General features: G+C 36.1%; 1 protein-coding gene across 6 annotated transcripts in view; it reads left to right on the top strand.

Moving 5' to 3' along the window:
* Window positions 1–27,798, top strand: part of PCMTD1 (protein-L-isoaspartate (D-aspartate) O-methyltransferase domain containing 1) — a 41,369-nt gene that overhangs the window by 6,881 nt on the left and 6,690 nt on the right. For 3 of the 6 annotated variants that reach the window (XM_058833760.1, XM_058833761.1, XM_058833762.1), the window contains exons 2-4: window positions 11,086–11,510; window positions 15,479–15,581; window positions 26,939–27,110. In XM_058833760.1, the coding sequence (XP_058689743.1) occupies window positions 11,204–11,510; window positions 15,479–15,581; window positions 26,939–27,110 (582 nt within the window). In that variant the 5' untranslated portion in view covers window positions 11,086–11,203. Of the gene's footprint in view, window positions 1–11,085; window positions 11,511–15,478; window positions 15,582–18,902; window positions 19,042–26,938; window positions 27,111–27,798 lie in introns of those variants that run through there. The other 3 variants (XM_058833764.1, XM_058833763.1, XM_058833765.1) reach the window with 2 other exon arrangements.

Below are 27,798 nucleotides of genomic sequence, written 5' to 3'. Positions count from 1 at the left end.
CTCCGAAAGGAGATTACTGTATCAATGTGTGGTTTTTGGAAGTGAAGTGATAGTAATTGGAATTGTTTATAGTAATAACCAGCTAATAATGAATCACAGTCAGCAACTGATGTGCTGTGGCATCCCTGTCCCAAAGGAAAGGCTTGATTCCTATAAGTAGTTGTTTTAACATTGAAAGAGGAATTAAGACCATGTGGTTGGCAGAAAATGAGAAGTGATTACTATTCTGAGATTTTTCTTTTATTTCTATAGCAAGTGTTTCTAGCAGATACTTGAGAATTTGCATATGGTTTTCTTGACATATAAAAGAAAAAGGAAAGTAATACTACTCAACCCAGTTAGGATGACTGTGCTGTTATATCATGGTCTGTGTATCGAAGTAAAAAAAGACATGATTGTGGGAGCCATTATCTTCTTAATCATATTTTCAGAAAAGTTTTTACTTTTAGGCATGACTGAAATGAATGCAAGTTGGCATTGCTGAAAGACTGAGCTCCAAAGCAGTTGCTAAAGGAGATGCTGAATTTTGACAAATGGTTAATATTTCTGTAGTACTAATAACTTTGAGTAATCAGGGATGCTGTATTTGTACTGGTACATCAGTTTGCCATTACAGGATTTGATTTTCATTTGAAAATTTTTGCCTGAGACTGATGAAGTTCTTTCATACTCTTATAGTTCCTGTTGTATTCAGGTGCGTGGGGTTTTGCTGGCTCTTCTTCTGCTGGGCATGTGATCCTGCTCTTTATTTGCAAAACTGTTTCCTTTACCCTTTTGAGAATGAACTGTGGTTTTCGTTCCATTCAGTGTAGTCCAGTTTGTTAAGCTTTGCTGTGTTTTGCCTTCAAGAAACTCTAAATTTGGCGTTATTGCAGTCAGAAGGTCCATGAAATTGGAAGGACATAGAAAAGTCGAGCCACCGAGTTTCTTTGAGTTCTGCTGAGCTGACATCTGCAGTATTATAAAATCCCATAGGCCTTAGTCTCTCATTATTTGCTTCAGTTAATTATGCATTCATCATGACTAAGACTCATTACTGCCAAGTTTCCTGAGATTCTGTGATGTTTTCTGAAGTAATTCAGTTGTCAGAAAAAGTCAGTGTAAAATTTGACTTCTCCCTTCTGGCATGCTCTGGATAAACTGTAGTTGTCCATGGTATAACTACATCAGGTTGTGTGAGTGTAGCAGCCTCTTGTGTTGTATCTGTAAACTGCACTTCTGTCAGGTGAAAACCATGTGCTTTGTATGACAGCAAAAACCTGATACAGTAAGATTGTGGGAATTATGATTCTCTTGAGCTGTGCAAGTGCACAGCTGCTATACAGGCAATGATAAAAGGTTCTCAACTTCCATTTCTTGCTGAAGTATTTGCATGAATATCTTGGAATGCTCCAAGCTTTCACAAATGCTCCAAATCCCTTCCAGATGACATCTGGAACATTACATTGTTGGTACTTTAAGTAAACAATAAGTTTGGAGCCGCATTTACAGTAGTACTTGAGTCATACCTGAAGACAAAGAAAACCAATAATTCAGAAACATTTTCAAGTTTTAAATGTGCTTCTGTATTTTGGTTTGTGTTTTTAAAGAAGGCCTATAAAGAGTTTTATTCAAGTATTTCTTGTTTTTAGTTTAGGTGTCCATGTCCTCAGGTCCAGTGAGTTGTGAGGCTGAGCACGTATTCTCAGTAGCAAACAAACACATGTATTCAACATGTACGTATATAATTTGCCACCACACCAACACTAATGCAGAGATGGCATTAATGCAAGCACAAACACCACCAGTGGCCTCATCCTTCTACTCTTTCTGGATGGCCAAGCTGAACTGGCTGGTCTGCAAACACTTGTCTATGTATTATGAATCTTTCCAGTTACTGGGTTTAGGCACTCATTCTACCCTGGAGCTCTCCGGTCTGTTTATGCCCCATTGCCTCTTACACACATACTCAGCTGCCAATCCCAAACACCACAGGTTCTCCAGCAGCTCACCCCTCTTTGTTTCTCCAGCAGCCAGCTCACTCAGCTGCCTCACTCAGCCAATGTGTCCCATCCCATTTCCAAGGCCACTCTGCCAGTTTGCTGGCCAGTCCAGTTTGGTACTCCATGTGACTACACCCAGACCTGCAGAAGCTCACGCCCTGCTTTACTGGTGCCACAGACCCACCAGCCCTTGTGACTTGTATCCATGTCTTGTAGATGCACATGGGCACCAGACAGAGGCCCAAGAAAGAGCTGCAAAAGGAGATTTAACAGTCCAGCAGGATAGGCAAGGCACAGCTGGACACACATACTGACCTGCAGCCTGCTCACAGGTGACCTGTCCCACTTGTTGCCATAGCCCTGACTTTCCCAGGCTTGTTTCTCTCCTAGTCACTGTGATTTTTCCCTTTCCCTGCCTCTGGTTTCTCCCCCAGGCATCCCCTCACAGGGGATGTCCCTTTCCCCTGCACTCAATGGCAACTTTAGTAACTCCATAAGAGTCACACCTTCGGATCTGAGAAATGCCTTGGAGAGGCACAGTGGTGGTGGGAGTGTGGAGGGAGCTGATCCTAGCCAAGTTCATGGTATTAAAGTGTTTCCCCCACTTGTAAGTGCACTCCTGCTCCTTTGTGTGCAGAACAGCTTTCTATCACATAACCCAGCAAGGTCAACTTTGATATGTGCAGGCAAATAACCTGTTTAATCATTTGCAAGCACTGTGGAAAATTTAAGGTTGAAGGTACTGACTGGCCACAGAGATGTAAACTAAAATGATACTGTTACAAAAGTAATACTTTGAAACATTACCTCAAAGTAGGGAGAATAATATAAGTATTTACATAAAACTTTGTGAAACAGACTTTGATAGCAGTATTAATGCAGTGACCTTTTACATTGTAAAGTGCTGATTTTTTTTTCTTTGATGACAGTAGACTTTTTGGTAGAATTTTAATATATTTAGTTGGTGCTTGATTCAAATGTTTTAAAAGTTTTGATAAATCATCTCTTTTGATTAGAACCATGAAAGGAAAGTTAATCTCTGTTTTATATAAAGTAAGCATTGAAAATCTTAAGTAGTAGAGATTTATGGACAAAGTCACATCCTTTCAGGCTGTGCTGTTCATGGATTTATGATATATATGGATACTGAGACAAATTATGGTACGGATCCTTAAAGTCTAAAGTTTTTGGATATTTAGGATTTGGGGATTAAAAAGAAGAAAGTGGGGTAGATATCCATTGCTTTCTTTGACAAGATAAAACTAGCTAGTATGCAAATGTTAGTAAACAAATTACCTTTGAAAAAAATGGTGAATCCAGTGTGATGCTTCTGGAAGGTTGCATCAGTGAAAGAATTTTGTTTCATGGTTCTGAGGAAGAGGAGCAGGAAGCAGGAGTAGGTTTTTCTCATTCTTTCTTCTTGAGAATTACAGGACTAAGTAATAAAATAACTTCTCAAAACATAATGTTGTATTGCATTGTACGGTTTTAAGAGTCAAGCAAAGAAGAATTGGGATTTTTTTTTTCCTTTAATTTTATTCATTTAGCATCTCATAATATGTTATCATATGCTGTGATTATTGTGTGCTATTTTGAAGCTTTTAGATACACTTCTGAAGATTAGAAACAAAAAAATTTCAGTGTACTTGGAGATTGGTAAAGTTGATTGATATTTTTTGATTTTAATTTGGCCTGGTTTTGGTTTTTTTGGGGTTTTTTTTGTTTTGTTTTTTTGTAGAGACTGAAGTAAATGCATAGCTCTAAGATGAGGTTTCAAGTGTCTGGAATGCAACTATCTTCTATTTTTACACTTGACCTCATTTCTATTTTCTTTTGCTAAAGGCAACAGGCGTATGTTGTTCTGTTGCTGCTAGAAGTGAGTTATTTAAATAACTTTAAATGTTTATGTGCAGTTAGTTTTTGAACTTTAGTACTGGCTGAAATAGTGAAAGTTTTGTCATGAGGCACATTTTGCCTAGTCAAAGTTATATGAAGTGTGACTTGATATGCTTAAGAACTGTAACTTTTATGTTAAAATGTTAGGAAAATATGTCTCAGTTATTGTACAAAATCAGTTTTGTATTTCATTGTAAAAGAGCATTCTCCCTCCCCATCCCACAGTTGTTCTTGGTTACTCTCTTAAGGTTACTCCAAGTAAAGTGGCATAATTTTTATATTCTGGTCACCCAAGCTAAATTATTAACCATCTTCTTTCATGAAGAGACACAAGTTTAGTTTTAAAAATGTTGACTATTTCACTTGTTTTATATATATATATATATGTATTTATCAAGTTATCTTAGATGGAAAACTATCACAATATTAAAATTTGCAGAAAGTGTGTCACTTTTATGCCTTTTTCCTTATCAGTCTAAACAGAATTAGATACATGAGAACCAGTTCTTTTTACACATCGCTCTACAGCTCTCCTGATTCTTAACATTTGCCTGTTATGGCTTATGTGAACCTGCTCAAAATAAATACTCTCCATTAAATATCCTTCTAGAAGGCTCTAGCAGTCGTTCTACAGCTGTAGCTGTAGCTTGTACAAAGCTGTGGCAATGAGTTTTGCAGCCTGATCATTCTGTAGCTCACTAATTTGTGAAATATGTGCACAGACAGCAGTTTCTGATGTGCAAAACAGGTGCATGAGACAGGCTCAGTGAGTATCAGACATCTGTATGTATTAAACATCATCAATTCATATCTGTCCTGAAGTCCTGATATTTTAGACAGTGAACAAACTGCTGTTACCTGGTACCTCCTGTTTCTATGGGTTTGTTAGGCCCTTGAGAGAAGCTTTTCATCTTTCCCCTTTCTCCCAACCAGTCTGATAAAAGCTTTTTGGCTAGTTTATACTGGGCAAACTAAAAATAGTTGTGGCCTGGGAATAGACAGAGCTGTAGGCACACCTCTCAGGAGCTGAGACCTTTACAAAATGTGCTAGAGGAGGACTGCCAGGTTCTGTCACGGACACTGGTAATAGGGGAAGGATAGGGAATAGTCTGCATGTTAGATATTGGGTTAAACTGATATCCTTTGCTTAGGAGCTCTTTAATGGAGCTTTGGAAGGTCACTGAGTCATCTTAGGCTCCCCAGAGATGAGAGCATTTTGTGCATTGTCTTACAGCTAAGCAACAGGAAATGTTTTGGACTGTTGTGGATAGCAAAGCAATATTAATTATTTTGAAATTTGCAGTTGATGGTATTCTGAATTAGGGCAAGAGCTAGTGTTCGTTCAGTCATCAAGGTATACGTACAGCCTGTTGAGAGGGAATCAACAGTTTGTCTATAGCAATTAATGAGTCTGTGTTTGAAGAAGAAACTGCTCCTGAAGCCTGAGGGGCTTAGCTTTGTTAAAATGATTTGATTGTCCAGATTTTAAGTAATAAGGAGAGCTAACTCAGGATGTGGGGTTAATCTGCACATTAAAATTTTAGTCCAAGAAGTATGTAGGATTGTTTGCTTTACTTTGTAATAAAAGGTAATGAATTTTCAAGCTTTTATCAGCATACCTGAGAACAGGTCTGGCATAAAAACTATGTATAGGAAAGTGTTCCTTTCAGGATTCAGTCCTTAGCGTGGTGTGCAGAGGGTAGGTAGCATTTCAGATGAAAAGAGCAAATTAAGTACAAGAGACAGTGTAGACCATGAAAGGAATGTCTCCTAGCTCAAAGAAAAGAGAAAATCAAACAAACAAACAAAAAAAGCAGCTAACAAAATTCTGTGTTGTTTTATTATTTTTTTACTCAAAATATTAAAAAAAAAAAAAGAAAGAAAAAAAGTTGAGTAGCTATTCAGCAAGTTAGTCCAAAATTATGCCCTTGCATAGCTACCAAGGTTAAATTCATTTGATCATGTGCTTATATGCTTGTTACTGCTCATACGTTTGTGGAGTTCCGTAAGTTTCAGTACCTCCTCTGAGAGAAATGCAGTACCATGTCTGCTGTTCAGTGTGTTCAGGTGACTAGAGGTGGAGGAACAGTGAGAGCAGGCACATACCTGGAATCTTGTATAAACAGCTGTTGAAAGCTCAAACAGGAAGATCAGGGCTTAAGCTTACATCAGACTTGACAAACATTTTCTGCCCAAGTAGGTCAATGCAATTCAGGTTAAGTCAGTAGTTGTAGCTGTTTACATTCATTTGACTTAACGCTAATCCTGTGGTCTATTTTTTGTTCCATTGCCATATTGCAAAGAACCTCAAAGTATGCTCTGTGGAGTACACTGCACTGGGGAGCTGCCTCTGCTTGGTTTTGTATTTGTGTCTCTTTAACTTGATGAGCTTCTTGAAGTGATCCACTGAACAGCAGTTTAGGAGTGAATGCTTTTACGTAAGATTAATCTAGAGTATAGACTTCAAAAATGTGCAGTGTTGTTGACAGTTTTCCTTAATGCACCAAGTAGCATCATATATCCTAAAAACAACATGTTTTCTTCTTTCATAGCTGCTTGGAGTGACAAAACAAGTAGCCATTAAAGAGAAGGTAGTTGTAGTAGTTGGGTTTCCAAAGCACTTACACTTTTTGCTGTCTTTAGTATCGGTTTAGCAGCAAGGTTTAGGTGTAAAAATTTAAAAAAATATTTATGAAGTCTTCATTCCAAAATACCTCTATGTCCCCCTTTTTTTTCTTAATTTTGTAGTCACCTACTACTTTTAGTTAGTGCCAGCACATACTTCATATTTTGGTTTTCTCCAGGCTTTGCCGGGTGACAGTAATATTAGAATTATTCTTTTCCTTTCAGATCTTAATCAATCATACTGTTTGTTTGAAAGCTTCTGCTGAAATCTTAAGCTCAGCTTTGTGGTTTAGGGTTGAATTCCCTTGTGTGAGTCGTTATTATGATACTTGGGAGAAGAAAGAAAGCTAAACTGAAAATAGAGTCCTGTGGTTGAAGAAGTCATTGGATGGGATGACAACAGGCAAAACATGATCTTGAGTTCATAACAGATGCAGGGATGTCATGTATTGAGTCTGGACAGAAAGGAGTATCAGAAAGTCTGATATCTGATTTGTAGCCTGGGGAACTTAAAATCTCTGCTGATCAGAACGATGTTGCTGATCTTTGCCATGAGTATACTGAAACTCTCAAATTTGCTGAAGTGTTTCAGGCCTGTGTGTGTATTCATGGTTATTTCCCTTCTATTGCCAATCACAGAATATTCCTTTTTGGGGAAACTGAACAGCTGAATCCTGATATTAATGTGCAGCTCAGTGACTTCTTCCTCTCCTAGGAAAGAGGGAGGATTCACCAAGCAAGGTTGTATTCTATGTGTGAGTTTAAAGTAATGTATCACACTCCTGATTCATTGTCATGTTTCTCCAAGCTGATGTGTTAATGAAAATAGCTGTGAGGAGACTTCAGATATGGCTGATTCTATGTATTATTCTAGTTTCTATTTTCCATTCTTTGAAACAAAGTTAGGGATCAAGGTAGTTGGCTCAATTCATTTGTATTTCTGAGTAATCTGTGTGGAGTCAGGTCATGTCAGTATTGCAAGATACTAAATTTTAAGATACTTGGCATTGTATGGATGTAGCAATGTCAGTGAGGTTTTGTCTGGCAAATTCACTGAAAATCTTGTTAACACTTTATTTAGACTGTATTTAAGAGAGTGTGCAAGTCCTTAGTGGCCCAGGAAAATAACTTGAGGTGCAAATACATTTACAGAAATTCTGAAACATGCAAAACTTGTGTCCTTTTAAAAGCTGGCAAAAATACTTGGTTAACCTTGTACCTTGTTACTAACTTCTCAACCAAGAGTTCTACAAATCTTATAAAATAGTGAAGAATTAAAATGCACTTAAATTGTCATTGCTTCTTAGCCACATAGCCAAAAAATATGTGTTCCATTAATGTGGCAGTATTAAGGAGAAAAAAAAGAAAACTATCAAAAAACCACACAGAAATTATTTAAGGTATTTCACTAAAACTGGTTACAAGTTAGGTCAGAAACAGTTCAGAGGTGGTATTACACATTTTTGTAGATAGTTATGGAAATCGGAAAGTGTGTTTCCATTTCATTTTTTTATCATGAATATAAGAAACTTCAAGACAGGGTTCCAACTTAGGAAAATAAATAAATAAATAAATCTGTGAGTAGTGCAGAATAAGAAATGAAGATTGTGTTAATTGCATTTGGTTTTACTAAGTGAATTAACTTTTTTTATAAAGACTATATTGGAATTTTAACTCCTACACTACAATTTTTGTTGGCTTCTGTATTCCAGAGATTCCTAAGCAAATAGCTATATATATATATATATATATATATAATGTTGCTATATGTATTGGCTAATATTCCTAATAGCTGCATTTTGTTAACGTGATAAACCATCATCTTTCTTGTGAAGTTGCTCTACCTCTTGGTGTGATAGTATCAGAATGCTGCTTATGCTCTTTGTGAACTGCATGTGTTTCAGTCTTGGTATCAGGGAGCTTCACAGGATGTTTTTGGTGAGTATTCAGCTGTGTAGAAAGTTTGATCATAGTATGCTCTGCTGTTTTTATCTTGGTCCTGGGTCAACTGTCACACAGAAGATTTGACTAACTTGCCTTTTTTCTCCACCTCTGCTAAAACGTCTTCTGAGATGTTTTCTTTCGTGTGTTTAAAGTATCTATCATCTCTGCTAGTAGTAGTTTTACTTCATGAGCAAAAGTTTGTGAACATAAAAGCATTGGAGGAAAGTGAGCGATCAAAAAGTATTTCTCTGCAGCACAAGAGGCCACTTCTCATGAAAAGATCTATTTCTTTCACTTCCTAGGGCATTTTTTGGTTTTGAACAAAGATATTTTTCCATTTGAGCAGCATTTTTGCCTACCTGTAGCTGTAGAGTGCAGAGTAGAGCACTGTAGATGACTAATGGAAGTAAACCAAAACAAGATACCTAAAAAGCAAACATCACCTACCTAATGTCACCTTCTTAAGACAAGGGCAGTGTATGTAGAATGAGATGTAGCCTTCAACTGCACTGCCAAATAGCCATGCTATTTTGCTGTGTCTCAGTCTTGAGAGGAGACTCCATTTCTCTTCTCCCCTACTTCCCTCAATGTTACAGTGTTGACCACACCTTTTCTGTTCTTGCCTTTGAGATTTTGTGTGATAACCATTACTGAAGGTGAGACTCTTCGTTGGTGTCATCAGTAAAAGGTCTCGTGATACTGCAACAACTTGAGCCATCATATAATGCCAAGAACACAAAATTGCCAAATAGCTAAAATCTGTTTCAGTGTTGTGATTGTTGAAAGTTAGAAAAATGTTATTTACAGGGAATAAGTGTTATGTGAAAGGAGTGAAGACACTTGTTGATGGAAATGTTAAAGCTTTATGTTTTCCCATCCGCGGGCTCTGCACGTTTGCTGGCGCACTGCTGATGGCTAGCCGAGTTCTCCATCTGCTGGTGCGAGGTGGTGGATGCACCCTGCAGGAAGAGCTGAAAGCAGCATTCCCATTTCTCAAATGAAGCAGCTGAATTTAGTCTTTAGGAACCTCAGTTCTTACCATTGATGTTTTAGTTAAATTTATTACCAAACATATGTCAAGATAACAGTGAACTTCCTAGTATGAAAGAGGGCAGAAACTATTGTTTTAGTCTCTGTAGATTGTTTAACTTAAGTATCATAATTTGCTTCATTGAACCTTCAGGTGTGGTGCAACTTCAGACAAACAAGGAGGGCTGGAATATTTTTATAATCTATACTTAAAATGTCTCAGGTTTCATATTTTCTGTATAAGTTGTCCTGTAGTTTTTTCACAAGTAGAAAGAAGTATTCCTGTGCAGTTGGATACACATGAGGTGTTCAGAAGTCTGGTTTTTCTACTTTAATCGAAGGTTTTGTTACTCGATAATTGCACGTGGTGACTTTTTACATCTTTCAATTCCTGCATGTCAGTGGGAATTGGTTTTGCTTTAGAGGGAAACACACAGCTGAATGGCAAGCAGTCATCATTTCATCTCTGATTTACCAGAGCTTTAACAGCCTTGAACATTCCATCCCCATCCCCAGTAAACTCCCTCTAGTTTATATACTGGCCTTGACACCCTGTGCTATGGAATATCCCATTGGTCATGTCAGGTCAGCTGTCCTTGGCCATGCTCCCTCCTGACTTTTTGTGTACCTGCTCACTTCAGAGCGTAGGAAATGGAAAAGTCTTTGCTTAAGCTAAACACTACTGAGCAACAACTAAAACTTCAGTGTGTTGTCAACATTATTCTGATACTCACTGTGTACTTTATTTGCCTAGAAGTGGTGCATTAAACTTCCTGTTTTCCTGTCTCCTAGTCTTCTGTTGCCGTTTTACTGGTAATTCATGAAACATGAAAAATGTTAACATCTGGATTTTGAGTTTGGTAATTCATAATGAAATAACTGCAGATAAAATACAGATCTGAAGGAATTATTTTGAAGTGTTATTGCAGTGTTCTGTGTAGAATTACACTTACGAGCTGGCAAGCTGTTAAAGATTCTAGGTACTTTTATTCCTCTACTGAATATGGCAGGCATTAGGAGGCACTCTGACACTTTTTTGGGCTTTACTGTTTTGATTCCAGAAGAGAGCAATGTGCCATTGTATCTGCATTAGTATTCTATTTCAGCTAAAAAGTGAACATCTGAAAAGCATTTCCTGAGCATCATCCCTTACTGGGCTTTGTTTTCCCCCCGTGGGGTGATCTTAGAGCATGGAAACCTATTTTCTTTCAAAGTGATCTAAGTTGGTACAAGCTCCAGCTGCTGTTGGACACTTAGTTCTCAGGGTGGGACTGGAGCTCACCGAAGGGCAGTTGCTGTCCATCCATGCCCCCTCAAATATATAACAAGGATGATGAGTTCTTAGCACTGTAGTGTTTGCAGTGTCTAGCAAGTAACACAGTGTAAGGGTTTGCATACTGTAGACTGCCCATGTTGACATATTAAGCTGATGTTTCTCAGCTCTGAGTTAAAATCTGAGGAGCAGAATTTTGATTGAATACTAGCTGTCCTGACTCTTAGTTCTGCTTCGTAAAGTTATCCAGTACTATCAATATTTCATTACCTGCTAATAGTTGTCAATTTCTTTGTCTATTGAAACTCAAGTTCTGTAAATATATCTGTTTTGCAGGATTCACTTGTGATGTCCTTCTGAAAAAGCAGCTGAGACTCCATTACATACATACAGTGTTGAGAAAACTCCTCCTAATGTATTTTGCAAACTAACTGAATTACCAGGGAAGTTCAGCATGGGAGGAGCTGTGAGTGCTGGAGAAGACAATGATGACTTAATCGATAACTTGAAGGAAGCTCAGTACATTCGCACAGAGAGTGTGGAGCAAGCCTTCAGAGCGATTGATCGTGGTGATTATTATCTGGAAGGATACAGGGACAATGCTTACAAAGACTTGGCCTGGAAGCATGGAAATATACACTTGTCAGCACCTTGCATTTATTCTGAAGTCATGGAAGCACTGAAACTTCAGCCCGGATTGTCTTTTCTAAATCTGGGTAGTGGAACCGGATACTTGAGTACAATGGTGGGATTAATATTAGGTAATTATTAATATTAGGTAACTTGAACATTTTTATTCAAATATAGTGTGTTTGCATATTTTATGAGATTACAAAAGCCCTGTAAAACCTTACTTCTACTTCTTTAACAATGACAGTACCATATGTAAGGCTGGCTCTTTGAGATGTGTTGTTAAAATATTGTTTGTTGTCTACAAGCAGTTCACTGGTGCTGTAGTTTGGTGACATTTCATGGGTGTTTTGGAAAAGGCAATTCTTCCTGTATTCTGTAGCCTAAAATTCTCATTTGAAAGGAAACAAACATTATTTTTGTTTAAAAGGGAAAGGCAGAGTGGAACAATTTTTGAAGACTAAAATTTTCATGTATGTTTGCATTCTTTATTGTACCTTCACTATATGTTACTGTTTTGATCTTCAGTTTACGGAAAGGCAAATCTAAATTGTAAAGGCTAATTTATCTTGGAGAGAATTAACTGAAAAATAAATCTGTGTCAGTATGCAAACAGTTATTTTAAAATACATTTAATCAGTTTTTTAGTGAGAAAATTTTGGGATGTAGACTGTTGAGATTTTTTTAATCAGGTCTGTAGGTTTTCAAAATAATTTTAACACACTAGCACTGTGTTTTTTCTTGTTTTCAAATACATTTCCTATAGGAAAAAAGATGGAACTAAATATTGTTTCCTAAATTAAATTTTAACACCTGGAGAGAAAAATGCATTAAATCTCCTCATGCCCAACATTTGGATTACAGAGCACATGCACCAACAACTAATTATTTTACAAATTATTTTATTACATAAAACAGCTGTAGGTATTTTTATGTGTATTCTTTGTAGATACAGTTTTCTTGACCATATTACATGCAGTTTTTCTTTGGTTGCAGAAATCTTGCTGACAGGTAATATATGGATTTTGCTTACATTTAATTATATACAAAACTAAGGTGTCAGGAGTCGGTTTGCTCATTTTCAATTAATTTAGTTGCTTTCTGTCATCAATTTGATTTATTGGAAGGAAGAAATTATGGCTAATAGTGTATAACAAACATCATTTGTTGGTATCTGCAGTATCTTTTGTTCTACTTAATACTAATACATAAAAGAGATTCCACTGTTTTATGGAAGCAGGAATTATGGTGATTCACAGGTAAAAATAAGGTATGGCTATCTACTCTTTTAAACTATTGCTTTTCTCTGGGCGTGTTTCTAATCAAGAGTCGATACTTTAAATTGGATTTTAATATTTTAAATTCAGTATTAAAATAATTAGTTAATATTGCAGTATTTTTTTCTCTAAAATGTTTATACAGGGTAGTGACTAATGGTACACGTTTATTTCTGTCTTGTAGAAAGCTTTGTTACTTCATTATTCTTTCCTAACTTCCATGTTTAAAAAGAAGAAAAGAAATTTATATTTTTTGCACTTGATTCTGTATATTTGTATCTCTGTACTTAACCAATTTCAAATGGCTGTTGAATGATCCTGGGCTTGACCTCTCCATATGAAACACAATTCCTATCTGTCAGAATAGTATATTCAGAGTTGAGGGAATTAAACAAGACTCTTCTTCTGGTGAGGGTGAGGTTGGCTGACCGCCCCTGAGGAGCACAGTTACCCTGCAGACATTCCCAAGACAGCATCTCAGGTGCTGATAGTTCCTAGCAGGGCTCAGCAGCCTGGAGAAGCAACTGCCCAGCTACTTGCAGAAGTAGACTTTCCATGTTTTGGAGTGCTGTACCCTGTCACCAAAGTCTTAGTGTTGTAAAGTGTTGAGTTCTACGCTGAGGTGTAGAAGGTATAAATAAAATTTATGTGCCTTTATTTTTTTACTATATGCCTTCTGATAAAATTAGTTACATATAATAATTCTACTTCAGTGTTTTTTGAAACGGGGAACAGTTGTTTTAACAAAGAAAAATAAACAGATGTCATTTTCTGACAAATAAACCATATTCATTTTTAGAAGCTCACCTTTTTTTCCCGAACCAATTTCAGTGCACAGTGCAGTGAGGAGCAGAACCATGTGGGTTTTGACAGCAGTTGGGTATCTTTCAATTTGACAAAGTCGTGAGTAATCCTTCTGGCACATTGGCAGTGTCAAAATGACTAGGTTAAATTATCAAACAATCTGAAGCTGGTGATCACTTCTAAGTATAGCAACATACTAAAAAGACCACACACTAATCCGAAGAGATTAAGTTAACTGTTGCTGATGCTGTTAAAATGTAAACGAAGTTCAGACTAAGTGGTGGAATTCCTATCTCATTATGCTGAAGGGGGCCAGTTGGTTTCGGAGAGTAGAGAAGTTGGTTTCACATTTTTAGAATAGCTGACTCTGCTTACATGTCCAGCCATGACTTTCCCAGTGCAAAAAGAGAACGTTTCTCATCTTTCCATTTAAATTATGGATACTGGGGTGTATGATGATGCGGTAATGTTCTGCATTCATAGTTTTAATTTCAGGTTGTTGGAGCAACTGACACTTGCAGGATGTTTTAGTTGTCTTCAAAGTTAGGTGCTTGAAGGAATGTACATGTGAATTTTTGGACAGATGATGTTTTATGCATTTTTGATTTACTTTAGATTATGAGTTTAAAGAAATTGTGATTAATTTTTAGGTAAAGAAGACACCTTGAATGCTGCTGTATGCTGTAAAGCTGATAGAAACATGATAGCCTATCATGGTACAAGAGAATATTAAACAGCTAGAAAGGGATTGCCTATGACAATACTTTTCTTAAAATAACCAATAATAAAATGAATTTACGGTAAAAATGCGTGTCAGCAGGAGGTGAACGTTTTCACAGGTTCTAAGAGCATGCCTTGGTGATAGCTATCTCTTGCCTGCAATCCATGAGATCTTTCAAGCACTGCCAGTGGTAACCCAGTTTTGCTTTTATTTCACCCAGCAGAAAATGCTCTAAGCTATGTTAAGAGTGCAGTTATTGATCAGGTTAATGGTATATAATATGCTATATTTTTGTTGCAGTAAAGCAAAACCTCTATTAATAACCCTAGGTCTGTTTTGTTAATCTGTGTCCTAGAAAAGACAAATTGAATTCTGTTTCACTGGAGTAACATCATGGAACTAAACATTTAGGAAAGATTTAGAATGCAGTAGAGGATATAAATAAAAGTTTTGTCCAATCTTATTGATGTTTACTTTCCCTCTTCCCCTGCCCTCTCCCTCTTCCAATTCTATGCTCCAGTGACTAAAGACCCTGGGCTATGAGTACGTGTTAAATTTAGAATCCTTACAGCAAATGTGACTGTCTGATTCAGAGTCCTTCCTGATGTGGATAATCCTCATAATACTGTCTCATGATTTCTTGTTCCTGAAATATAGCATTAACTTTTGGCACACAGTTTGACTTGAAATTATACTTGGATTTGATCACAGGAAGGCAATGCAGTTGTGATGGGATTGTGATGAGTGAATATAATGTGTGGGCAATTTCACTGTTCTAGGTGGAAATTAATTATTATATATAACTAAATTAGGAACAAATTTTTTATTTTGCAACCTGCAAAATAGAAGAGCATATGTAGCTGAAGGTATATAATCCCCAATCTCTAAATTGTCAAAAGATGAAAAGTTTGCCATAAGAAAGCTTCAAAATCTAAATATCAAAATACAGACTAAATTATAATTTTTCTTTGCTATATTCCAGTTTAGTAATGTTTTGAAAAGAGTTTGCTCAGACTGACTTCATTGTAGTGAACTTACTTTCTGCATGCTTTCAAAGAAAATTTGCTCTGTAATTTTTTGTTGTAGGTCTATCCTTATTCTTTTATTGAACCTTTGGCCTTTGACCTGCCCCTTTAGGCACTGGTGCAGATGCAAAAAAATAACTTCGTCTAGCAGTGTTTGGAGACTTCTGTTTTATGTGTTTTTAATGTTTTCACACTATAATGCTGTTCCGTGCAGTTTGCTGTGCTTAGAAAAGAAACATCACAAAAACACACCATGCTGTTTTTATTTACAGGACCTTTTGGGATAAATCATGGAATAGAGCTTCATTCAGATGTGGTAGAATATGCCAAGGAAAAGTTGGAGAGCTTCATAAAATACAGTGATAGCTTTGATAAGTAAGTATCTAATTTGTCTAGCTTGCTTTGCAATAACTATTTTGGTTTTAAACTCAGCGAGTCATTGCTTATGAGCTTAGGGAGGTGAGAAGAATGGCATCACACAACCAAAACCTAAAACTTCCAGTTTGTGGATCTACTTCATGAGGTAAGTTGAGGCTTAAGAAAGCACTTTTTGGAAGTATGGGAGTATTTCTTCTGTGCAGTGCTCAGCACAGTCCTGCACTTTGACGATGTGTATGTATACATGGGCACATGTGTGTATGTGTGCTTATGTGCATTTAGGAGAGTGACATGACGTGGGTGTCCTTGCATGTATCGAGCAATTTTTACTCATTAAGTCAGTTTTTATTATGTAATTTTACATTATCTCTCTGTACAGTATTAACTGTAATTAGATTTTTCTAATCTACCCCTGTTGATCTGGACATGAGTAATTTTTTCTGATTGCCTTCATTTTTACTTCCCAACGACATGGACTTTAGAGTAATCATCTATGCTCATAGTACTACTCATTTTTACTTCTGGATATAACTCTTGGTTCCAGGGCTTTGAACCTGACTGCTTCTACCTACTCAACAATTTTTTATTATTTTAAGTTGGCCTGTAAGAGTATTGGGTGTCTCTCCATCTGTGGAGGGGAAAGCAAAGTTCTGGCTAGGGCTGTTCTTCATAGACTTACTTCCTTGCAGGCAATAAATTCTCCAACAGTGATTATAAGGTAACTTCTGGAAATGCAGAAAAGCTTTTGAATTGTAGGAGTAGCCTAAAAATTGCACACTCTGCATCTTTCTTCCCCTGTCTGCAGCAAAGAAAATTCTTGCTATACTTCTACCTATGTAATTTGCTTTATAGCTGTCAAGTTCTTGGTTATGTTGTGTGGAGCTCAATCCACTTTTTCCCATACCCCAAACTTCAGGAGCTCGTGTCTGACCACAAGCCTTTCTCTTCATGCTCCTAAGTAACAGAAGAGTATCATCCTAGTACTACCTGTGTCTGAAGTCAATTTTGTAATTCTGATACTGGCTAGATTATTTTATTATTGTGTTAGCCTAGTAAAATAAATAAAATCATGTAGGAGAATATGCATATCTTTTCATTACTATTGTCTTAATACAAGCATTTATGTTTGCTGAGGTTAATCTTAAAACAAGCTGGAATAAATAAAAATGGATTCAGTGAGCAGCATTATGATGCAATTTACGTGTTTTAAAAAAGTGTGTGAAATACCGTCATTTGTGATCACTAATAATACTGCATTAATGGCTGTGTTAAGTTACATGTACCTGCTAGCTAGTGAATTCCTGCACATACCTGTACTTGTGTATTACTGTAGGTGTCTGTATAAGACAAAGAAAAGCTGGTTTTGATTGGAATGTCTTTCCAATCAGGTGATAGGTTTATGTATAGAAATTAAAGGAAACTGAGACAGCAGTGAAGTTTTGTCATTATTGAAACAAAATTTGATTAGGATAGTTTAGTAAATTAATAGCAGAGAACTGGGGGGGATTGGTTATGCTTTAAATATGCAAGAACTTGAGACAAATAGAACAAAACTGTTAAACATTATGTAAGCAAGTGTCAGTGTTGTGTATATTCCGAGTAAATACAGCTCTCCTCACCAACATAACAAAAATTACACTTTTGTGAAAGTGCTTTCTGGTACAAATCTGCCTGTAATAGCTGCAGTGCTGCTGATACAGTAATGGTTTCCTGGTTGGATTTTTATGTTTTGGGGGGAATTTCCAAGTTGTCTGCATAGATGATTCTGTCTGTTTTCTTTGTAATTATTCTGTATTTTCATGTAGTTAATGAAGATGATGTGTGTGGTTTTTTTCTGTGGTAGGGTTCTTTTGTATTTTTTTTTTTACTGTCATATCTTGGATTTTAAGCTGATCTCAAAGTAATGTTCTCCAACTCAGTTAGTCTGGTTTTGCTCCTTTTTTTAGTAACTTTTTTGTTCATTTATAAGTAATTCTTACCCAAAGTTACAGGACTGAAGCGTCTGAACTTTACTACTTTGGTCAGCTTAGTATTTGACTGAAATACCACCCAGGGAAGAGGTGTGTGATACCTGTCTGCTTCTGGCCACTGGTGTATTCCAAGCAGGAGTCCTCACTGTTGGAAAGTAGATTACATGGCAGACTGGTATGAATGCAGTTAATTGTCTCCGTAAATGTGTGTGTGAAAAGTAACTTCCACTTGACCAGCAGCCTCTAACAAGGTACACAGGGGACATAAGGAGCACAGAGACCATGATGTGTATTCCTGGCAATAATGGAGTCACGTAAATGGGAAATTCAGTGAAGCTTTGCTTTGCCACTTCCCTACATTCTTTCTTTAGTTTATTAAGTTCTGCAGTCTGTTCTGAATGTTCTAAGCATTCTGCTTTTGAAACAAAAGCCATTACTTTAAACTTATGGGTAGGTACTTGGAAATCTTCAGCATGGATCATAAATAAACACTTTGTAACTTCGTAACTTTGTTCCTTTGATTGTAGTAATAGGCCATTGGTTTTGCATCTGACTTTTGCGTGGAGCTGGGTCATGATGATTTAGGTGGGTTCTTGCCTAATAAAACAAGATGGGATGTTGCTTTGATGCCATTTGTATGGGGGGATGTTCCAGTGCTGTGTGATTCAGTTTAACTTGCTTTTTTGATTTCTGATAGTAAGTACTATTAAAAGTTTACTTTTCTATGATTCAGGTAAGGTACTTCACCAGAGACCCAACAGTATGTAAAATTAGCATGTCCAGAAGGATTTGAGACTCTCTCTCAGCCTAAAGGGAGGGCTGTCTAAATCTGATAGCTGGTCTTATCTCAGTTTTGGGCTCTGGAACTGTTCATCAGAAGAAGAGTTCTCTGATATCTGTTTCAAATAATTTCAGTAATTACTTGTATCTGTATCCATATCCCACCAATCTATAAAAACAGTTTTCCTCTAAATGGAGGTGGAGTTGTGCATTCTGAAAGATAAAGTGCTGCCTTGATTTACTTGATATGATGTATGTTTGCCAGTAAAAGCAAAGGAGAAGTTCTTTCTTGGAAACATCTGAAAGTGTCATGATGATTGAGGTACAAAGGTTTTTAGGTATAGACTAAAGAAAATTCTTTGAGTCTGAAATATTTGTAAGGCTCTCTTTCATTCTTGAAGCCTTCAGAGAATGCATGCCAATTAAGGGGAAAAGAATCATTCCTTAAGAAGGCTCTATCTAAAACACGTATGTTCGAGTACCAGGCCCCGCTTCACCTGTTTATTGAAGGGGAATGTGTTGTCTTTTCTGCTCCCATTCGACTTCTAGACCTAGAATATCCAGCTTGGAGAGAGAGCCACAGGGCAAGGCTAGGTTGCCCATCTTCTAGCACCTTATCAAAACCCAAACCTGGGTAAGCTGGTGAAGTCTCTGCTGTGAAAGAAAATCACCAACCCTTCTCAGGATCAAACGAATCCACTTCAATGGTAAGTGACAAGAACCCTAGTACTAATTCTGGGATAACTGTTATGGGTGATACTTCTTCCTGAAGTCTTGTAGTTGATTATGTTGCCATTAAAGAATAGTAAAGAACATCTTCCAGCAGAGTATGTTTTGTCATTGAAATGTAAGACTACTGGTAGGACTCTTAAAGATTTACTTTTTAAATTAAATTAGATTTGAAAGGTGAGTCCCTAGTGTACACACAAAGGAAAATAGAGCTCCGTGGTGGTCAGCTGGCAAGTGATTGCAGGAAAAGCCAACTGTGTCCAAAACTTACTGATGGCTTTCTCAGTTTAAATCTTACTGATTAACTTAATTTCAGATATTGTAAATAATGCTTTTTTAGTGGTGAGCGAATTCTTGTTGAGGTTTAATCTAATCAGATGAACACAGGCAGTTGGGGTTCTTTGATGCCAGAGATTATGTTAAACAAAAAGGAAAGGAAAGCAGGGGTTTGACATAGTATTTTTTTTGTTATTTAGAGGTATGAGGGAAATACTGCTTCTTGTTGTTTACCTTGTGAATCAGAAGGCTCCAAAACAATTGAATCTGCTCTTACCTGGGGAGGAACTAAACCTGCATTTTCCAAGTATTTGATAGTAACAAAAATAGATATTGCCCTTAGAACAAGTAAAATACCTTTTAAAAATAAATCCCATGGTGGACATTGCCTTCAGAAATCTCTTATGTCTACAAGCTTTGATAGTACTTAAAATTTTTGTTGCATTAAAACAAATGATGACACTACTTGGTGTATGGCTCCAATAAAAGCTATTGTTTCACAAAAATCCACAGTAGAAAGTATGACTTTTTCAACCTATAAATTCATTTTCTGCTTCAGTAAAAATAGAAAATACTTTTCTAGTTTTTGTTAAGAGACAAATCTTTCTCTTGACATTTTCCATGGGTATCATAGGGCCTTAAGGATAAACTGTACTGAAAATTTTTTTCTTGCTTCCTTATGCCCATTCACATTTTTTAAGATTGTCTATGGAATTGCTGAAATGTATTGCTTCAGTATTACTTTTAATTTTACTACCAAAGTGTAGATATAATATAAAGAAGAATTTTATTAAGGTTATATTTTGTAAATCTGTGTTGAAGGAAGAGTGTCATGAGTCATAAGTATTTTTAAGAAGCAGTGTTTGACTTTTTCTTCAATCAAGTGATTGAATAATATGCATTGGTCCACTCAGTGAAACTGATGAGAATATCAGAAATCATGAACAAGATAGATAAGAAGCATGAAGGTTTTATTCAGAGATGGAAAAATGACAAGTACAAGTGTGGTAGAGATACAGATTCCCTACTATATCCCTGCAGCATTGCCTGAAGCTGAAAAAATGTCCAAGACAAAAGTATAGAATAGAAATTTTGCCAGCATCACTTTTGGCTATCACAGTAATGCTGATTAAAATTACTGTTGTAATTTGATGTGACTTAAAAGGAAATCTACAATGAGAGCTTATAAAAATTCAATATTTTAATTTGTTTGTTTTCTAGTATACATGAAAAAGGTATCAACAATACTAGTGGGTGAAAGGTGTGTAACTTTCCAGCAAAGCATGCTAGAAATATGTAAATATGCATTTATAGAGGAACCAAAGACTAGTTCAGAGAGCTTGGAAAAATACTTAAAGGAGATGGAATGAACAATGGAGAAAGAACTAGAGAAACGGTGGAAAGACCTTGCTGTCTTGCCCTGATATTGCCCCACTTCATAGGAAAAGAATTAACACTTTAAAAATTGTTTACCTTTCTATCTGACTGGTGTTAGCTTTAAAGCACTTTCACAGTCAAGTGAAATGAGAGAGACTAATGAGTTGTAGAAATCAAAAAGTATTTAATTAACCTGTTGCATCTTCTTGTGGCATGTTATATCACATTAAGCTGTATGAATATTCACCTTCATCTGTTGTTTTCAAAGAACATTTTTAAAACGTGAAAAATTTACTAAATAATTTGAGAACTTCTTCAAAGTTTCTTTCAGTGAACACGTGTTTAAACACTAGGTTCTAGGAATGCTTGGAGTAACATTACTGATTTAGCAAATTCTTGTTTGATATAAAGGAAACTCTGATCGTATTTTTCATGCAACTGCACAAAGTTAGGTTAAATGATGTGTAGCTTTTCAGTCTGGGTCTTCAAGTCTGCATGGGAACTCATTTTGCAGCTGCTGTAGCTTTATACACCAGTTTTTGGATTTGTTTCTCTTTGTAAGCAAATGTGTCAGAACTGGTGGGGATTTTGTTCTCTTCTTTCCTCTCTTCTTCCAAAGTCCTTAGGAGTCCGTTTTTGGAAACTATGGCCATCAGTATATTAGAACTAGGACAAAAATGCAGTAGTATAGGACAAAAGTGTTACTTCCTCATCACAGTAAGAAAAATTGTTTAATGTTTTATCACATATTTTCAGACTCTACGCATTTTACAGATTCATTTCAGTGTCTGGTTATTAATGTATTTGATGGTTTAAGGGTAGTTTGATATAAAGCTAATTCCATGAGTTCTTATGCTGGATTTACTATTCTGTTTTGAAATATTTATTAAGATATGTTATGTTTTGTTGTGGTTTTTTTTCCCCACAAAGATTTGTATGAAATTCTTTCTTCCAATGTAGTGTCACTGTGGTTCACATGACAAATGTTAACAACTTGCCAACCTTTTCTTATACATTATTCAAGTTGAACGGATAGTCCTTTGTGCCCTAAATTTAAATAAATTTCCCATTGGAAGGGAATTACTTAAAGCAGTTTAATGGTACTGAATGTGAATTCAGGGTTTTTATAGCTGAGTTAACCAACTAAAGGAAATGTGTGTGGATGGGAAAAAGGCATACTAAATTCACGCTGACATGGATTTTTTTTTTTTCTATAAGAGCTGTGAACAGTAAGCTTAGAGATGTGTGTGGTTAGTAGTTACGGGGATAGGCAGAAGGGTACTGTCAGATGATATTTTGATGCGAATGTAGTAGCTGAGAGGTGTAAAATGTAGCTGGAGTGGTGCTAGTTTTAAGAACTAAGTAATTCTCTTAGCAAAAACAGTTTTTTAAGTGGTTCCTCAGTATTGCTTTTTTAAATTTCATTACATGTTTTACTGTTTCCTTCATATACAAATCTGTGGATGCTGACAGGTTTTTTTTTCCTTCAAATTACTTGATACTTTTTATAATTTTATTTACCTTGTTGTTTTTTAAAAAAATTAAGTATGTTCACCACTTAAGACAACAAAAAAGGAGACAATCCATACCTCTTTGCACTTAGTTTCATCTTCACAAGACATCAGCATAACATCCTGCATTCATGGAGGATGTATAGAAAAACTTATCCCAAGTGTCCTGTACATATTCAGAGCTGGAAGTAATTAAAGGTAGGGTTCATGGGTGGATATCATATTAGAACCAACCAGTGAATCCCCTTGTAAAAAATCCCAGCTACTAGGGTAGGTTAGTGCTATACTCTCCTGCTTCTTTATTTAGTATTTTGCTATGACACATATACTAGATTGGTGGATATGGATACAGGAGCAACAAACTTAACCTTAGGTCTTTGCTGTAAATGTTTTAAATGGTTGATTGTTTTATTTCAGTAGTAATACTTTGCTGTGTTGCTATTTATAGGGAATCTAACTTAAAAATATGGGCAGTTACAATCTATTACTTGATAATTTTCTGAAGTATTTGCAGCAAAGGCAAAAACTTACTTTAAATTCTACAGTTTTTTGTTTTATTTTGTTTTTTTTAATTTAGCTGGAAGAAAGGTACCTTGGCCATGCTGAGTACAAACTTGAAATGCCCATTCCATGCAAAAGTCTTACATGCTTGAAACTGCTTGGTTATCTTGGGCCATTACTACATGTGATCTGTGTGTGCTTAAATTTATTCTGTGGCAAGTGTTTGTTTAAACAGGGATTTTCTGTTTCCATGTTATCTGTAATGGGAACTCTTAATTTCTGTGTTCTTGACTGTTGGTTTTTTTGTAATCAAGGTAGCAGATTCAACTGAAGAACCTGAAGTGACCAAACTTTTCCAGATAGTTCCAGCACTTTTTTTTCCCCTTCTTTTTGTTACCTAATGTGTGAAATAGGTTTTTTTCATGCTACCAATATAATGCATTATAAACCCACTCTGGTCACATGGTAGAGGCAAACAAACATTAAAGAACACTTGATAATTCTTAGTTCCATTTCAGCTTGGAAATAAAATATTTAAGTGAAATACTAGCTCTTTTTGATAGCTATGTTACATATTTATCAATACTGCATGTTAAAGGAATAAACAGTCTTGTTTTCATCAATATTAGTAAAAGATAGTTCCATGTAACAAAGAATAAACTGTAATATCTGGTCTGTTTTTATACCCCAGATGCAGTAGGAATAAAATAAATTTTTTGGATGTAGCGACACGTAGTACTAAAAGAATTGGGGTTTGATTGTTTTAAAATGGAACTTGACCTAATATGGTTGATACTACTATAAGGCTAAAATGCTTGTGATGTGCCTGGTAGGTATTCTTACTATCAAATACTTTCTCATATTTGTAGAACCTTTGTGTTTAAGTTTGAAATAATTTCCTGATCAATTGATGTGGTCTCATATACTTGAGTAAAACCAATCTAAACTTCACTCTGTTTGAAAATTACTTAGGCAAGTTAGTAGAAAGAATTTTCAGAATTATACTTCAGTCAATGTTCGAAGGTCATCTCTTATTACTGGATAAATACAAGAAAGTAGTACATACCTTTGTCAGCTCTTTCTGGTATAGAGTTGTGTATATAATCAAAACCATCTTTTAGATTCAGGGATTTGGGAAGGATCTTGCTGCATCACTAATGAGATCTGTGTTTTATGGGAGTGTGGAGGAGCAAGTTTCACTGTTCTACAGCTGAACTAGTCCATGAAAAGCAGGAAAGCAGTATGCTTTTCTTATATTTCTGGTGTGAGTCACTGTTCATGCCCTAACACATGAAGCAGTTATTTCTGAATAATTTTGTGAGAAGCATAAATGAAGAGGAATTGGATTTTAAACAGGCATATTGCTATTACTAGAGACAGTTTATCACCTTTTCCTCTCGTTTCTTCTACCTACTTTTACCTTTCTGAATAGCAGGGAACTAACTTCATGTGGCAGTTCCTGAACTAGCACTACATTCAGGCCAGCTGGGGGTAAGCATTAACAGGTGAGCTGATTAGACCTCATTTTTCATCTGATATTGATTAAAGAGGTGTCTTCAGGAATTACATATAACCTAGTCCATAAAGTGTTTAGTTTTGCTGTGGAAAATGAGTCTGTCAGGAAGACCACCTGTTGACAGACCAGGTTGAAACTAGCTGAAAAACTATGTGGAGGAAGAAGGTATTTTTTTTGAGTAAATGGAATAATAAATGAGCAGCTGTTTTGGTCATGAGCTTTGTGTCTTCACAAAACTCTGCTAATAGTTTGGAGGAAGCACAGTCCAGACAATTTAAAGTGCCTATAGACAGTTGGTCTCTAGTGCTTAACTCATCTTATTCTTACCAGTGTATTAAGAAGTTTCTTCTGTGTCTTTATTTGTATTTTGTGCCCTTCTGGTTGCAAGCTGCAGAGCTAAATGATGAATTTTCTTCAGCTTTTACTATATTAGTAAAGACTACTGTGGATTTTTGTCCTCAGCTCATGTATAGAGTATTTTGTGTCTGGGGAATGTTTCATGGGGTTTTGTTGTGTCTTGTATTCCTTGGAAAGTTTGGTGTTCCTCCTTGTTTTAAGAGGCTGTGACCAGTGTATTCATGAGCTTTTAGGGTGGTTTCTAGTAGAGGAAACAAGATTTTCTGGTAATAAATTGGGTAGGTTTTAGAGGAGCATTCTGAGAAGATAAGGAAGTTGTGAAAGCTGTGGGGACAGGCAGACAAGGAGGCCATCTTCATTTTTCCAAAACTAACCAGGGACTGTCTCAAGGTTTAAAACTGTGTTTTGGAAAAGTACTATATTTATTCTCTCCATGCCCCTTCCCCCTTCCTCCTTTACTTTTTAAGCCCACAAAAGTACTTTGCTCAAACTTTCAAATTAAATTGATGTGGTAATCCTTCATTTAATCATTTAGGCAATCTGAAATGAAAACTATAGCATAAACTGCCTGATAGACCTGTATGTGGAATGTAGAAACTGTAGGAAAGAACACAATAGCCCGAGTGCTTAGGAAATGAGATTTGCTCTTTCAGTAGATTCATCAGTGTGTTTGATTTCATTTTCTTCCCATCATTTAGCCTAGCCTAATGTATTTCTTGATCTTTCTGTGTTAATCTGGAATTATTTCAGCCACAGTTCAGGCCAGCTTCACCTTCTCAATTTTGTGCAACAAGGCAATTTATCTTTCCTCCACTTCCATCTCCCTTTCTTCTCTTCAATTGACCAGTGTTGTTTGTAGCTTCCCCCCCCCCCCACCTCTGGATTTCGAAGAGAAAGCATGGACTATTGACCACAAGAAGTGCATGAGAGAGAATCATGCAGTAATTGTTTAAAAATTCTGAGGTCTATCTGGACTAGTCAAAGAAAGAAGCACTGGAGTATTTTCAAGATCAAGCATCCCATCTTGGAGGGAAAGATACACTTCCAGCAAAAACTTCAATTTCCTGATTTGTTAATGGCAGCACGCTAGATCAGAAAGCCAGCTGAGCCTTACAGGCTTCATCCCTAAGCAGTGAAAGCTGCCAACTTTACTGTAACTGAAAAAATACTGATTTGAATGTTGTCAGGTATTGTACTGGGATTTGCTAATGCTAGGCAAGCAAAAAGAAAAATTACTTTCCTTTGACAGTCAGCCATAAAGTTCATAAAATGTTTATATGTATTGGAAGTTCTTAGAAAAATTCATTCCTTGTAGATGCTGTTTGAGATGCATTGGACTTTAGTACTGCTGGATGGTGTTTATGAACTTTTTCATTCAACAAGGGTGTTAGGTTTTATGTATTATTTTTTTTCCAAGAAAACCATGGATACTTTCTATGAGCTACTTTGTAACATTTCTTCTTATACATAAAGTAATTGGGGAAGATGTACAGTTACTCAAGGAATTTTTTTACAAAATGGTAAATTTTCTTATGGTGTTAACAGCTGAAGCAGTAACATGCTTCAGAGATTTAAAAAATGTCAGAAAATAACAGTGTTGTGGAGAATATATGCAGTTTTAGCAATAAAGTACTGCCCTGTACATTTTTCCTTTGGTATTTTATGCAGTGACAGAGAACACTTAGAGTCCTTGCAACTTGGGTCCACTAAAATGCAGCTGTATAACTTCCACTGACACAAATGAGGTGTTTCTGACATAACAAAAGGTTTGGGTTTTTTGCTTTGCATGTGGTCAAAAAAATGTCAGACTTTTCCATTGAATTCCTTTTTGGGGAAAAGTGGATTGTGTTCAAGGTCGAAAATTGGGAGGTAGAGAAAAATGAGTCTTTAAAAAGACCCTTAACTGATAGAAAATGGAGGGGAGCTACTAACAAATGAAATTTTTCAATGTTTATTCAGCAGCCCAGATATCTCTTATTGTTGATAAGCATACTGTTTTAGGGGCCCTTGTACCATGTGGTTTAAGATTTCTTTGGATTAATCTATTTGCTTGTAGTTAGGAAGGTGATGTTTTGAAGATTTCTCTGTTTTGCATAATATATAATTGTAACTGCTTAAGAGTTTTTTTTTTTTTTTCTTCAGTAGTCCCTGATGTGGCAGAAAAAAACCAGATTACATTCAAAATAATGTCTTAATACAAACTTTAAAACTATGTATGCTAATCATTCTTCATGCTACACGGGAAGATATATTTTTATGTCTTTATCTGGACTGGCTTCTCTTAAAAATTCTAATTTGAAATGTGTCCCCTCTTTCTTTTTTTCTTCTTCCCCTTAGATTTGAGTTCTGTGAACCTGCCTTTGTGGTTGGTAATTGTTTGGAAATAGCCTCAGACAGTCATCAATATGACCGGATTTACTGTGGAGCTGGAGTCCAGAAAGACCATGAAAACTACATGAAAATTTTATTGAAAGTTGGAGGCATTTTAGTAATGCCTATAGAAGATCAGGTGACTTAGTGTCAATTTCCCCTTCTTATCTTCTAGTATAAGAAATATGTAATTTAAGGAATGCTTTTGAGTATATATTTGACTAAATTAATGTTCAACTAACGATAATTTAATTTGGTGTATTGTTGCAGTTAAGCAGATAGTAATTTTTTAATGAAGTCTTGAACTTTTTCCCTTAAATTTGTAGGAAAGCATCAATATCCTGCTTTTAACGGTCTGTTTCATACTATTTCCTCTGTGTTATACCAGAACTGCTTTGAAATCTACCTGCCACACAGATATTTTCAGTCAGTACTTCAAAACAAAGAAACCACATGTAAACCAGGAGAATTGGTTTGAAAGAATACAAAATAACTATGATTAGTGGGACATTGCAGGGGGTGAAAAAAAACAAAGGAAAAATATGTCTGTATTCGCAGCAGTTTTCAGTGTTGCTTTTCCATATTAGATTTAACGCTTTTCGGACAGGGGCATATTATTTTAATAATGCTTCGCACTTTTATCACTTTTCATCCTTAGACCTCAAAAGGCTTCTCAATGGTAAGTAGTATTCTCCCTGTTTTACTAATAGGGAAATTGAGAAAGGCACATCATGTGACTTAAGTTGATGTCCTCGTAAATAAAGATAATTACTAAAATGCTTGTTGATAAGCATGTTAGTTACTTTACTTTCAAAAAAGAGTTTTTA

Source organism: Poecile atricapillus, chromosome 2 (genome assembly GCF_030490865.1).
Source record: "Poecile atricapillus isolate bPoeAtr1 chromosome 2, bPoeAtr1.hap1, whole genome shotgun sequence".
Taxonomy (NCBI): Eukaryota; Metazoa; Chordata; class Aves; order Passeriformes; family Paridae; genus Poecile; species Poecile atricapillus.
This window is presented reverse-complemented; position numbering and strand designations above follow the sequence as displayed.